Source organism: Bos grunniens, chromosome 5 (genome assembly GCF_055505025.1).
Source record: "Bos grunniens cultivar Pamir isolate PY7600 chromosome 5, Bosgru_T2T1.0, whole genome shotgun sequence".
NCBI lineage: Eukaryota > Metazoa > Chordata > Mammalia > Artiodactyla > Bovidae > Bos > Bos grunniens.
The window spans coordinates 79,250,314-79,265,987 of record NC_141169.1 but is presented as its reverse complement, the minus strand read 5'-3'; the positions used below and the strand labels follow the sequence as shown (position 1 = coordinate 79,265,987).

The 15,674-nt window shown below is 39.7% G+C and overlaps 1 protein-coding gene across 20 annotated transcripts in view; it reads right to left on the bottom strand.

Moving 5' to 3' along the window:
• AMN1 (antagonist of mitotic exit network 1 homolog) overlaps positions 1-15,674 on the bottom strand; it is a 68,629-nt gene that overhangs the window by 19,588 nt on the left and 33,367 nt on the right. For 17 of the 20 annotated variants that reach the window (XR_015164129.1, XR_015164124.1, XR_015164127.1 and 14 more), the window contains one exon: positions 11,259-11,370. The exons of the other annotated variants lie outside the window; for them this stretch is intronic. Coding sequence is in view for 4 of the 17 variants with exons in the window: in XM_086401445.1 (XP_086257571.1) it covers positions 11,259-11,370 (112 nt within the window). In the remaining 13 variants the exon portion in view is untranslated. The remainder of the gene's footprint in view (positions 1-11,258; positions 11,371-15,674) is intronic. 20 annotated transcript variants of the gene reach the window in all.

The window sequence follows — 15,674 nt, the reverse complement described above, 5'->3', positions numbered from 1 at the left end:
ATGCATATCTTTGAGTTTTTCTGCAGAAACTAACACCCCTTTCACCAAGTGGAAGATGTTGACTACATGATGACCACCAGCATTCTGGCTGATCCCAGACTGGCTGAAACCAGGAGATTGATGATTGAGATTCCCAAAACATCAACCTGCTATTTCACCACCAACCAATCAGAAAAACATGCATGAGTTGATCATGCACCCTGTGACCCTCATCACTTATGTTGCCTTTAATAACCCTTGGCTGAAAGCTATCAGGGAGTTCCTGCCTTTTGAGAATCAGCTGTCCATGCTTCTTGCTTGGCACCCTGCACCTTCCCTCACTACAACCTGGTGTCAGGATTGGCTTTGCAGCACATGGGGTGAAGAGACCCGATTTCAGTTTGGTAACAGTAAGATTCACTATGAAGATTTAAAGTGCCTTATCCACTGAATATGATTCTGATTTAGAGTCACCCCTCTCTTCTCACTTTTACTCTCCTCTTGGTACAGAGAGGGAGACAAGGAGGGAGACATTTTACAAATGAAGATTTTCTTTAAAAATGTAAACTCTCTTCACAAAAGGATAACTTCTCTTTTCAGAGCTCCTCCAGTGTCTGCTGATTCTCAGGGAAAATGGCTTAAAATAATCCTTATGCCAAAGAGGCATATTTGGGGTGGCTTATTCTGCTACTTGGGCTTCTCTGGTGGCTCAGTGTAAAGAACACACCTGCCAATGCAGGAGACCTGGGTTCGATCCCAGGGTCTGAAAGATCCCCCAGAGAAGAAAATGGCAACCCACTGCAGCATTCTTGCTGGGAAATCCCATGGATAGAGGAGCCTGGCAGTCAGACTTGACTAAGCAACTAAATAACAACAATTCTGCTACTCAACAAAACCAGACTCAGGACTGAAAAAGACTCTAAAGGTCATTTATACCAAATCACATTACTGATGCTTGATGTCACTCTCCTACTTCCTTCCCTCTCTACTAGTAGTTAAGCCACTTGACACCAAAGGCTTAGGAAATTGCTCTATTGGAAAAAGAAGTAGAGATTGTGGATTAGGTGATTTAGGTTTTTTACTTCCAGTTCTATTAGTACCTATTTCTAATATTTGGGACAAGCCACCTAAATTCACTAAACTGTGTAGATGACTTCTGAGGAATCTTTTACTTTACCATCTTTTAAAAAACCTATGACTAATGTAGATGGAGACCACTTTTTGAAAGAGATTCACTATGGTAGCTGTTGAAGCCCCAAGAAAAAGAAGAAACTATGGGAATATAAATTAACAAACTAAGTTTTTCAAATTATCAAGGAGAATGTAATTAACACATTTTAATAAAATACACAGGTAAATAAGTGAGGCTGTGCACATTTTTTCTAATATGCCATTACAGTGTGTGGCATAAAGAAGTTCTGTCATGCTGGATTAGTAATAGATGACTAAAGAATGATGAAGAAACAGAATAATATAGGATATAGAAAATGAAATACATGAAATTTAAAAAGTGTCCTTGAAGCAAGGAATCAGCTTTAATTATAGGAAACTCTGAAACAAACCACTTGGCTCAATGTGGTAAATCTTGACATATTTATTATCCAGAAATCTAAAGAACTTGCTTGTAAAGTAATCAAGCTGAAACAAATCCTCAGATATCACTAAAATTTGAGTCAAGTCAACCAAAAGTGGCAGATTTCCTGTTGGGTTTTCCTGCCTTTCAATATAAACATAGGATGTTTGTGCTAATTGCTTTATTGCCCTTCTAAAATCTAAGCCTAGGTGGCTGTGAATACTGTGAAACATGTTTAGACAAGGTTAGAAATAGAAATGCATGTCCAATTAAGGAGATTAACAAAACTGTATGAGTTGATATTACTGAAAATCATAGCAGACATAACTGAATTTAAAATAATACATTTTAAAATTATTTTCCTGTTTTCCATAATGTCTATGATTTACAGTATTTTAAACAGCAGCTTTTTTGTCTTTTCTGCAGATATAAAATCAGAATGCTTCTAATAGTTTCAATACCTAATTTATAATGTATAGTTTTCCTTACAGTCTGATTGTAATGTTAAGAAATTTTATAAAAACTTAGAAACACGGAGGAGAAGATAAACTTATTAATTCAGGGAATCAGATGAGTAACTGCCAATTTGGGGTTCAGGTTGCTTTGAGGATAACGTAATACTAGAATTGCACAAACATATGTATATACATACATTCTTTTTTTAAAGTGGACAATTTTTAAAGTCTTTATTGAATTTGTTACAATATTACTTCTGTTGCATGTTTTAGTTTTTTGTCCTAGAAGCATGTGGGATCTTAGCTCCCTGAGGAGGAGGAGGAGGTTTAGTTCCTAGTTCAGTTCAGTTCAGTTCAGTCGCTCAGTCGTGTCCGACTCTTTGCGACCCCATGAATCGCAGCAGGCCAGGGCTCCCTATCCATCACCAACTCCCGGAGTTCACCCAAACTCATGTGAATCGAGTCAGTGATGCTATCCAGCCATCTCATCCTCTGTCGTCCCCTTCTCCTCCTGCCCCCCAATCCCTCCCAGCATCAGAGTCTTTTCCAATGAGTCAACTCTTTGCATGAGGTGGCCGAAGTACTGGAGTTTCAGCTTTAACATCATTCCTTCCAAAGAAATCCCAGGGCTGATCTCCTTCAGAATGGACTGGATGGATCTCCTTGCAGTCCAAGGGACTCTCAAGAGTCTTCTCCAACACCACAATTGTGTCCAACTCTTGCGACCCCATGGACCGTAGCCTGCCAGGCTCCTCTGTCTATGGGATTCTCCAGGCAAGAATACTGGAGTGTGTTGCCATTTCCTTGTCCAGGGGATCTTCCTGACCCAGAAATTGAACCTAGGTCTCTTGCATTGCAGGCAGATTCTTTACCAACTGAGCTACAAGGAAACCCCCACCAGGGATCAAACCCACACCCCTCTGCATTGGAAGGTGAAGTCTTAACCACTGGACTGCCAGGGAAGTCCCGTACATACCTTCTTTTTACAGAATATAAATCATATTGTTTTATCTACTCATATGTGACAAATCACATGAATATAAAAGACGATGCACATACAGTGTTAGGATAGGAAAGAAGAAAGAACTTTCATTTATCAGGTTAAAAATAAAGCATTTGTCTTCTTTGGAGAAAAAAGAAATTAATAAACATAAGGTGAATATATTAACTCATTTTATTTTTATTGAACTATGGTGTTGGAGAAGACTCTTGAGAGTCCCTTGGACTGCAAGGAGATCCAACCAGTCCATCCTAAAGGAAATCTGTCCTGAATATTCATTGGAAAGACTGATGCTGAAGCTGAAACTCCAATATTTTGGCCACATAATGCGAAGAACTGACTCACTAGAAAAGACCCTGATGCTGGGAAAGGTTGAAGGAGGGAGAAGAAGGGGATGACAGAGGATGAGATGGTTGGATGGCATCACCAACTTAATGGACATGAGTTTGAGTCAACTCTGGGTGTTGGTTATGGACAGGGAGGCCTGGTGTGCTGCAGTCCATGGGGTCAAAAAGAGTTGGACACAATGAGTGACTGAACTGATTTATTTTTATCAATGATGGTAGCAAATTTCTAGGAATCAGCGAACTAAAATGGACTGGAAAGGGTGAATTTAACTCAGATGACCATTATATCTACTACTGCGGGCAGGAATCCCTCAGAAGAAATGGAATAGCCATCATGGTCAACAAAAGAGTCCAAAATGCAGTACTTGGATGCAATCTCAAAAACGACAGAGTGATCTCTGTTCGTTTCCAAGGCAAACCACTCGATATCACAGTAATCCAAGTCTATGCCCCAACCAGTAATACTGAAGAAGCTGAAGTTGAACGGTTCTATGAAGACCTACAAGACTTTTTAGAATTAACACCCCAAAAAGACGTCCTTTTCATTATAGGGGACTGGAATGCAAAAGTAGGAAGTCAAGAAACACCTGGAGTAACAAGCAAATTTGGCCTTGGAATATGGAATGAAGCAGGGCAAAGACTAATAGAGTTTTGCCAAGAAAATGCACTGGTCATAGCAAACACCCTCTTCCAACAACACAAGAGAAGACTCTACACATGGACATCACCAGATGGTCAACACTGAAATCAGACTGATTATATTCTTTGCAGCCAAAGATGGAGAATCTCTATACAGTCAGCAAAAACAAGACCAGGAGCTGACTGTGGCTCAGACCATGAACTCCTTATTGCCAAATTCAGACTTAAATTGAAGAAAGTAGGGAAAACCACTAGACCATTCAGCTATGACCTAAATCAAATCCCTTATGATTATACAGTGGAAGTGAGAAATAGATTTAAGGGCCTAGATCTGATAGAGTGCCTGATGAACTATGGAGGGAGGTTTGTGACATTGTACGGGAGACAGGGATCAAGACCATCCCCATGGAAAAGAAATGCAAAAAAGCAAAATGGCTGTCTGAGGAGGCCTTACAAATAGCTGTGAAAAGAAGAGAAGTGAAAAGCAAAGGAGAAAAGGAAAGATATAAACATCTGAATGCAGAGTTCCAAAGTCTAGCAAGAATAAATAAGAAAGCCTTCCTCAGCGATCAATGCAAAGAAATAGAGGAAAACAACAGAATGGGAAAGACTAGAGATTTCTTCAAGAAAATTAGAGATACCAAAGGAACATTTCATACAAAGATGGGCTCGATAAAGGACAGAAATGGTATGGACCTAACAGAAGCAGAGATATTAAGAAGAGGTGGAAGGAATACACAGAAGAACTGTACAAAAAAGACCTTCACAACCCAGATAATCACGATGGTGTGATCACTGACCTAGAGCCAGACATCCTGGAATGTGAAGTCAAGTGGGCCTTAGAAAGCATCACTACGAACAAAGCTAGTGGAGGTGATGGAATTCCAGTGGAGCTATTTCAAATCCTGAAAGATGATGCTGTGAAAGTGCTGCACTCAATATGCCAGCACATTTGGAAAACTCATTAGTGGCCACAGGATGGGAAAAGGTCAGTTTTCATTCCAATCCTAAAGAAAGGCAATGCCAAAGAATGCTCAAACTACCACATAAGTGCACTCATCTCACACGCTAGTAAAGTATTGCTCAAAACTCTCCAAGCCAGGCTTCAGCAATACGTGAACCGTGAACTTCCAGATGTTCAAGCTGGTTTTAGAAAAGGAAGAGGAACCAGAGATCAAATTGCCAACATTCGCTGGATCATGGAAAAAGCAAGAGAGTTCCAGAAAAGCATCTATTTCTGCTTTATTGACTATGCCAAAGCCTTTGACTGTGTGGATCACAACAAACTGTGGAAAATTCTGAAAGAGATGGGAATAGCAGACCACCTGACCTGCCTCCTGAGAAATCTGTATGCAGGTCAGGAAGCAACAGTTAGAACTGGACTTGGAACAGCAGACTTGTTCCAAATAGGAAAAGGAGTACATGAAGGCTGTATATTGTCACCCTGTTTATTTAACTTATATGCAGAGTACCTCATGAGAAATGCTAGGGTGGAAGAATCACAAGCTGGGATCAAGATTGCCAGGAGAAATACCAATAATCTCAGATATGCAGATGACACCACCCTTATGGCAGAAAGTGAAGAGGAACTAAAAAGCCTCTTGATGAAAGTGAAAGTAGAGAATGAAAAAGTTGGCTTAAAGCTCAACATTCAGAAAATGAAGATCATGGCATCTGGTCCATCACTTCATGGCAAATAGATGGGGAAACAGTGAAAACAGTGTCAGACTTTATTTTTCTGGGCTCCAAAATCACTGCAGATGGTGACTGCAGCCATGAAATTAAAAGATGCTTACTCCTAGGAAGGAAAGTTATGACCAACCTAGATAGCATATTGAAAAGCAGACATTACTTTTCCAACAAAGATCCATCTAGTCAAGGCTATGGTTTTTCCCGTGGTCATGTATGGATGTGAGAGTTGGACTGTGAAGAAAGCTGAGCACCGAAGAATTGATGCTTTTGAACTGTGGTGTTGGAGAAGACTCTTCAGAGTCTCTTGGACTGCAAGCAGATCCAACCAATCCATCCCAAAGGAAATCAGTTATGACTATTCATTGGAAGGAGTGATGTTTAAGCTGAAATTCCAATACTTTGGCCACCTTATGTGAAGAACTTATTCATTGGAAAAGACCATGATGCTGGGAAAGATTGAGGGCAGAAGGAGAAGGGGACAACAGAGGATGAGATGGTTGGATGGCATCACCGACTCAATGGACATGAGTTTGAGTCAACTCCAGGAGTCAGTGATGGACAGGGAGGCCTGGCGTGCTGCAGTCCATGGGGTCGCAATGAGTTGGGACACGACTGAGCGACTGAACTGAACTGAGGAGACCAATGCTGACTTAAAAAAAAATGCATAATGTGAGAGTTATGAGATAAATTTTATTTGGGAGCAAAATGAGGACTGCAGCCCAGGAGACACTACCTCAGAGAAACTGCTCCAAAGATGTAGCGGGAAAGGTCAGGATATATGTGATTTTGGGGAAGGGAGAGTATATGCAGTCAAGCATACATTTTCCCAGAAAGTTGCCTCAAGCCTCGTGAAGCTTTCTGCTAGTCACAAGAAACAATTGTCTCCATGAAAGATTTTAGTGCTTTTCTACAGATGAGGAGATACAAGAATTGGGTGTATAAAATCGGCTCCTGAAAATATCTAACTATCTGAAGACCTGACCTACCAGTTTCCCCCTCCCCACCAGCACAGAGTGCCTCCTTTCTCCACCCTGAACTCCTTTCAGCGGGTGTTGAAGGTCAGCAGCTACAGCAGCACAAGATTGAATCCTTGTAGAGGTAGATGGCAGGCTCCCATGGCAAGTGCCTATGTGTGGCTGACACTGAGGATTGGTGCTCATTTCACTTCATATTAGCACTATTATTAAAAACTCTGTCACAAGGGGCAAGTACTGTTTCAGTTTCTCACTTTCCTATTTTGGGAAAGCAGGGATAAAACACACACACACACGCACACACACACAAATTATCCTGTGTTAAAAAAATTTGACAAATGCTTGTTTGGGGAGCAAAACTTTGTAGCCATCCCAAAGTGTCTGGCATCAGGATTATTTCAAGCTGAAAACAATCAAGGCCCAAAAGACTCAAGAAGAAACTTTGCTCTTTCCCCTTACTGCCTAAAGGAAGTATAGGTAAGTCCTCCTACCCCTATCAGAGATTATCTGCAAAGAATGTGGGCTAGGTATGGCGGGGGAAACTCAGTGAGGGGCCTAGAGTTCAGAGAACCTTTATGTTCCATTGTCTCTGCATGGCCCAACAAATACTTGTCTACCAAGCATTTGCTTTTTTTATCTCCATGTGAATTGCCTTCATTTCTTTTGAAGTTCCAAACCCCTACCCCTGCATGTCCTCTTTAGCTGCTGAAGATGTTTCAGACACTTTGGCTAGTTACTCAGTTCTCTTGGGTCTCTCCCATGTATGTAAATTCGGATTTTCTCCTCTTTACGTGCCTCCTGTCAATTTAATTCTTAGATAAGCCAGAAGAATCTAAAAGGGTAGGGGAAGATTTCTAACTCCTTGACACTCGGATAAAAAAAGTTTCTTAGCATAGTAATTCTTAGAGCCTTTGAAAAATGAATATTCATTATAGTGATATATTTTCTAAACTTTTTGAACATATAAACATATTTTATGTTGCATACCTTGAGCAAGGGATTGTGTGGCAGAACAAGAAAAAAGATCTGACCACAAGGTCGCAGTAGCATACAAGGAGATTTATTTGGGCAGGGCTTTGCTAGGTTTGCAGGGAAGGGGGTTCCCATACAACAGAACTTCCAAAGGAGTGTGTGTATGAGTCTCAAAAAGGAAGTAAGGTAAGGGAACTCCCAGGAGACTGAGGAGGGAGGTTATTTGTCATCCCTTTCTAGGCCACATTAGAGTTGGTAAATTCAGTGTTTGAGTCATTATATGGATAGGAAAAGTGTGGGATTAAGCTTTCCTTGTGTCTACAGTCAGGGGCTTCCCCGGTGGTGTAGCAGTAAAGAATCTGCCTACAATTCAGGAGAACTGGGTTTGATCCCTGGGTCAAGAAGATCTCCTGGAGAAGGAAACAGCAACTCACTCCAGTAATCTATATCCAGTATCATATAATCATACCAGATAGGCATTTCTCTTTAATTTACCAGCTGATAATATATCTTTGGTTTCCAGTGATCTCAGTAATTATATAATTTATCTCAAAACTGTCTTTTTGCTTTAAAAATCAGACTAATCACTGCAACATATTTTCAATTCATATTCATTAGTCATTTCTATATTAATACAGGCACATTTAAGCATTTTAATATTGGTCTTGTACTCAAATTTTCAGTTTTTGGTTGTACCTTCTAAATATTTCATTACCTATAAGGTCTTTGATAATTGTTTTAAGCAGTTTGCCTAGGAGAAGCTTTTCTGGTTGACTGTGTATAGTCTGTTTTCACTTCTATTAAAAGTAGAGACAAAATGCCAAATTAACTATTTCCAAATTGTAACCAGAAAGATGATCAAGGTAAAGTTAACAAAAGTTGAGTTTATAATGTGTTAGGTAGTCAAGCTGATCTGAGACAAATACAACAGAACATTAAACCAGAATTATTCCAGTAAGGTTCTAGGGGACACTGTGGCTGCATGGGCCGGAGGTATCAGCTACTTTCTCATTCCAAAATGAGATACCAGACCACTTGTACATGACTTGTAAATGCTTGGCTGAAAACTGATTTTGGAATCTTTGGTGCCTTATCCATTCAAAGATATAAAAGTGTAAAAATGGGAAGTGATGGAAAATTGGAAATTAAAGAAAGGATTTCTTTGAAGACAGTTGTGATTTGAGTTCTAGAAAGAGGGCTGCAGGTGCTTGCTCTTCCCTTCAAGCCTAGTGAGAGAGGGCTCCAAGGGGATCAGTTGGAGAATCTGATATGTCCCTTGGAGCTTGGGGAACACAATACACATCACAAACAGTACACATCAGACCTAAGAAAACTAAAAAGCAGGCTCTGTTAAGAGTCCATGTGGCCAAAGAGAGGACTGAAGCGGGGAAATATCTGCACTCTCACCATCTAAAGTATTGTGTTCCCTGTGGACAGATGTGGGCTAGCATGGGTTGCCTTGTATTTTGCTCATGAAAGGCAACCTAGATGGTCGAGGCAACCTCAACAGAAAGAAAATGAAGGTACGTTGCTAAAGGAATGAGGGCAGAGGAAGAAAACGCTTGCTACTAGCCAGGAGACACATTTGCTTGAATCAAGAGAACTGTAGATAGGAGATATACGCAGTGAGGAGGGGAGTGGCAGAAAGTGGACTCTGAGAAGCTCAACAGTGCCCCGCTTTTGTGAGAGTATGGATCAGGATCGGCTCACCCACTGAGCCCATGGTGCTGCCACTAGATCACAGCGGTAGTGCTCAAGGAAGACTTTTCTTTCCCTTACCTGCCCTCCTGCTCATTGCAGTCCGACCCTGCACTAACACTGCTGAGATCAGAAACCATGGTGGGTGAGTTAGGAAAGGAAGAGGAGAATCAGGAGGGAAAACAGGGAAACTAACAATGTTCCCTTAACACAGCAGCCTTTCCACCTACAGCAAACCTGAGCTAACTGGAGAAGTAAAAAGCTTTAATTTGAACTCGTTTGGAGTATTACATGAGAATGATAAGAAAAGTCAGTGGCACATGTTTGAGATTTTCACTTGGGTTTGGGAAAAATTAACTCCTGTAGAGCAAATTTGTAATTAATATAGTGAGAGGAAAATGGAGTCACTTTATGAATACCACTTTCTTGTTCAGTGTATTGATTAAACATACACATACCTCACTGAGTAGATTTACACACTTTTAGTTGGTATTCTGAGAAGACCTATTACCAAAAATGGCTGCAATTACATTTCACATATTGTGGCTCTTCCACCTTACAATAATGGCCTTCTTGTTAAAATATAATTTTCTGCTTTGTTTGATGATTAGAGAGCTTCTGCCTGCCTTCTCACAACCCTCAGAATAGTGTTCACATTAACTGATTCCCTGTACTCAGTCACATGAATTTTTCTGATTCTAAATTATTTTCTTAAAATTATGATTATTAATTTTTAATAGGTAAAATCATTCACATGGTACAAAATTCAAAAGGACAAAAGGATATATGGTGAAGGCTTTTTCCCACTCTTGTCTCTCCACAACCTTCCCCAGAGGTACCCACTGGTAATAGTTTCCAACTAAAGTTTTGGCGTTAGTGTTCTGAAAAATGTCTACCTAAAATAAGATTTTAGTCTTCATTACAGATGTCTTTGATAACCAAATATAACCCATTACAGGCTTAGTTTAGATTGGCAGTTCAAACAGAAAACGTGGAAGTTGTCAAAAGGACAGTAACTATTAAACTATAATTAGGAAAATAAGCTGGAAGGGCAGGGCATTAAGTACTGACTTACAAATGAGAACCAGGTTATATTGTGGTAGGGGACCCATGTGTAGGAATAATGTGAAAGAGGTGTCATGGCTCTTACACAAGCCAAAGGCTGTGACTAATTAAGTGAAGTACCACATCAGCCAAATGATTCTGAATCTCAATGGCTACATCTTGGTGTGATTACAGTTAACAGGTCATTTAGCATACTTGATAGATGTAATATTATAAACGACTACACAAAGCATCATGTTTAATATCATGACTACTACTACTGCCACCATCGTCCTTATCATCACAGTTAGCATTTATTGGGCCTTGGACATCACCACCATCACCATCATTATCATGATTAACATTTACTGAGCCCTCAGTATGTGCTAGGCACCAAAAAATGTGTTGTTGTGATCAAGTTTATAAGGTAGGTACTGTCATTATACTCACCTTCAGATGAGGAAACTGAATAATGAAATGGGTTAAGTAATTTACTCAAGGTTACACAGTTATTAAAAGATGAAACCAAGATTTGAACCCAAGCAGCCTCATACTTACCCTGGTGGATCAGATGGTATAAAGAATCTGCCTGCAATGTAGGGCACCTGGGTTCAATCCCTGGGTTGGGAAGATCCCCTGAAGAAGGAGGGGCTTCCCTGGTGGCTCAGTAGTTAAGAATTCACCTGCAATGCACGGACTTCAGGAGACATGGGTTCGATCCCTGGGTTGGGAAGATCCCCTGGGGGAGGACATGGCAACCCACTCCAGTATTCTTGCCTGGAGAATTCCACAGACAGAGGAGCCTGGCGGGCTACAGTCCATGGGGTCGCAAAGAGTCAGACATGATTGCTCAACTAACACACACACACACAGCCTTATACTAACCTGTTATTAGAGGGCATCCATGGAAGAGTAATATACATATCTGAGGACAGCAAGTAAGGACAGCTTCTACAGCCTCGTCAGTCAGATTCACACAATGCCCCATATGAATCTCCTGTTTAAAAATAAAGAAAGTATAATCAAAAGAAAAAACGGGACAATAAGAACAGTGTGAAATGCTTGGGAAATACTGTACTCTGATAACAAAACCCCCAATACCTACTTGCAAGAAAAACTCTATAGGAAGGACCAGTGAAAGACTATAGTAATTTGGAAGGTATAGCAGCTTTAAAAGTTAAATGCCCAACCACTTTATAAGGCAATCTGGCAGTATCAGTATCCTCCAGAAGCCAGCAATTAATTCCAACTGCTATATAGACACCCACTATATAGAGAGAAATGCTTGTACATGTGTGTAAGGAAACAACTTATAAATATGTCAACTGAAATACTACTTGTAATAGTAAATAAATGGAGATTGGGTAAGTAAATGGTGGTTCATTAATATATTGTAATAAGATAAAACAGTTACAAACAAAAATATTTACTTGTATTAATAGACATAAATCTTAAACATAATGTTAGTTCAGACACTTTAGAAAACAGTGTTGTAGCATTTTATAAAGCTAAACATGTGCTTACTGTATGACACAGCAATTCCATTCTAGTTATTACCCCCCAAAATGAAACCATATGTCTACATAAAGACATATGCAAATGTCCACAGCAGTATTTATAATAGTCTAAAATTGGAACAACCTGAAAGGTGAATATATGAGCAAGCTGTGTTATACCCAGACTATGGAATACTACTCAGCCAAAAAAAGGGATGAAATATTAACATGTTTAACAACATGGATGAATATCAAAAATATTATGTCAAATGAAAGAAGTAAAGAAAACAGTAAAAAAACAAAAGATGATATACTGCATGATTTCATTCATATAAAATATTATAGAAAAAGCAAAACTATATTGATAAATGAGTGGTTGCTTGGGGGAAGGCCACAGCAGAGCACTGACTGAAAAGACATGAGAGAAAACCTCTTGGGGTGATGGAAATATTCTATACTTAATTGTAGTGGTTATAAGATTGTAAAACAATTACCAACATTCATCAAATTGTATGCTTAAAATAGGTGAATTTTATTGTATGTAAATAAAACTCCAATAAAGCTTGAAAAAAATTTTAAAACACGATTTTGAATAAAAAAATCAAATTGTAAAACAACACATATGATATGAAACTATTATGCACTATTTAAAAACACATGACTCATTTGAAAAGACCCTGATGCTGGAAAAGATTGAAGGCAGGAGGAGAAGGGGATGAGATGGTTGGATGGCATCACTGACTCAATGGACATGAGTTTAACTCCGGGAGTTGGTGATGGACAGGGAGGCCTAGCGTGCTGCAGTCCATGGGGTCGCAAAAAGTCAGACATGACTGAGTGACTGAACTGAACTGAAAAACACATAATATAATATCTTGTTTATGAACATATCACAATGAAGGCAGTGGAGAAGGGGACGACAGAGAATGAGATGGTTGGATGGTATCACCGACTCAATGGACACGAGTTTGAGTAAACTCCAGGAGTTAGTGATGACAGGGAGGCCTGGCATGCTGCAGTCCATGGGGTCGCAAAGAGCTGGACACGACTGGGCGACTGAACTGATCACAAATGATGAAGCACAAGCTGAAATCAAGATTGCCGGGAGAAATATCAATAACCTCAGATATGCAGATGACACCACCTTTAGGGCAGAAAACAAAGAGGAACTAAAAAGCCTCATGATGAAGGTAAAAGAGGAGAGTTAAAAAGCTGGCTTAAAACTCAACATTCAAAAAAGAAGATCATGGCATCTGGTTCCATCACTTCATGGCAAGTAGATGGAGAAACAATGGAAAAAGTGAGAGACTTTATTTTCTTGGGCTCCCAAATCACTGCAGATGGTGACTGCAGCCACAAAATTAAAGGACACTTGCTCTTTGGAAGAAAAACTATGCCAAAACAGTATATTAAAGACCAGATACATTACCTTGCCAACAAAGGTCTGTAGAGTCAAAGCTATGGTTTTTCCAGGAGTCACGTATGGATGTGAGAGTTGGAGCATAAAGAAGGCTGAATGCCAAAGAACTGATGCTTTTGAACTATGGTGTTGGAGAAGACTCTTGAGAGTCCCTTGGACTGCAAGGAGATCAAACCAGTTGATTCTAAAAGTAATCAGTCCTGAATATTCATTAGAAGGACTGATGTTGAAGCTGAAGCTCCAATAGTTTGGCCACCAGATGTGACGAGATGACTCATTCTAGGTAAGACCCTGATGCTGGGAAAGATTGAGGGCAGGAGGAGAAGGGGACAGTAGAGGATGAGATAGTTGGATGGCATCACTGACTCAATGGACATGAGTTTGATCAAGCTCTGGGAGATGGTGAAGGACAGGGAAGCCTGGCATGCTGCAGTCCATGTCTGCAGAGTCAGACATAACTGAGTGACTGAACAACAGTCACAGATACACACACACATACGTAGAAAGACAGATGAAATAGTCAAACATGGAAGGAAAGATACACAGGCATCTTCAGAAGAGCAGTTACCTCTGACAGAAGAAGGGGAATAAATGAGGGGAGGGAGCTTTAGATATCACATTTAATAATTTAAAAAAAAAATAACTCGCTGGAATAAATGCAGGCAATGTTAAAATTCACATTGTGGTTGGCTCAAAGGTCTCTGTTATAAAGATTTCTATACATTTTCATATATTTGAAATATTTTCTATCTTTTGTTTAATGTTCTAATTTGAAATACTTTCTCATTGCTAGTGAGAATGTACAAGGGTACAGTTGCTATGGAAACAGTATGGCAGTTCCTCAAAAAATTATATATAGAATTAGAATATTATCTAGCTATTTCACTTCTAGGGATATACTCCAAAGAACTGCATGCAGGGATGTAAATAGATGTCTATACAGCTATGTTCATAGTAGAGATATTCACAGAAGGCAAAAGGTAGAACCATATCAGTGGATGAATGGTTTTTAAAAATGTCACTATAATGGTAAATTCATAAAGACAGAAGATAGAACAGAGGTTGTCAGAGGTTGGGGGAAAGGATAATGGGGAGTTATGGTTTAAAGGGTAAAGAGTTTCTATTTGGGATGAGGAAAACATTCTGGAGATAGTTAATGGTGATGGCTGCACAATGATGTGAATGTACTTAAATCCACTGAATTATACCCTAAAAATGGTTAAAATAGTAAATTTTATGTATATTTGCCATCAAAAACTTTTTAACAATTCTGAAAGTAAGATTCAGCTAATAATTGATATGTATACTTATGGTAGTAGTTTTTCTTTTCTATTGAAAAGTTGGTATTATGTTGGTGTATATATTATTATAATTAATCATGTCTTAAAGGAAACTTGAATATATTGAAAATTCTTGAACACTGAGGAGAAAGCATCATATTCTACATGGAAAAGGCATCCTATGATATGAATTGGCAAGGTGACAGACAATGAACCCTTTCATGGATCACAGCCTTGTTGTGGGGCAGGGGCTTGCATAACTCATTGAATCTATGAGCCATGCCATGCAGGGCCACCCAAGACAGACGGGTCATACTGAAGAGTTCTGACAAAATGTGGTCCACAGGAGGAGGGGTTGGCAACCCACTCCAATATTCTTGCCTGGAACCTGATGGACAGTATGAAAAGGCAAAAAGACATGACACCAGAAGATGAGCCCCGCCAGGTAGAAAGGTGTCCAATATGCTACTGGGGAAGAGTGGAGGGCAATTATGAATAGCTCCAGAAAGAATGAAGCAGCTGGGTCAAAGGGAGAACAACACTCACCTGTGGATGTATCTGGTGGTGAAAGTAAAGTCTGATGATGTAAAAAACAATGTTGCATAAGAACCTGGAATCATAAGGTCCATGAATCAAGGTAAATTAGATGTGGACAAGAAGGAGATGGCAAGAGTGAACATTGACATCTTAGGAATCAGTGAACTAAAATGGATGGGAATGGGCAAATTTAATTCAGATAACTATAATGTCTACTACTGTGGGCAAGACTTCCTTAGAAGAAGTGGAGTAGCTCTCACAGTCAATAAAAGAGTCCACAATGCAGTACCTGGGTGCATCCTCAAAAATGACAAAAAGATCCTGGTTCATTTCCAAGGCAAACCATTCAACATCAGAGTAAGCCAAGTCTATGCCCAAACACTGATGCTGAAGAAACTGAAGCTGATCGATTTTATGAAGACCTACAACACCTTCTAGAACTAACACCAAAAAAAGATGTCCTTTTCATCCTTGGGGATTGGAATACAAAAGTAGATAAGTCAAGAGATTCCAGGAATAACAGGCAAGTTTGGCCTTGGTGTACCAAATAAAGCAGGGCAAAGGTTAG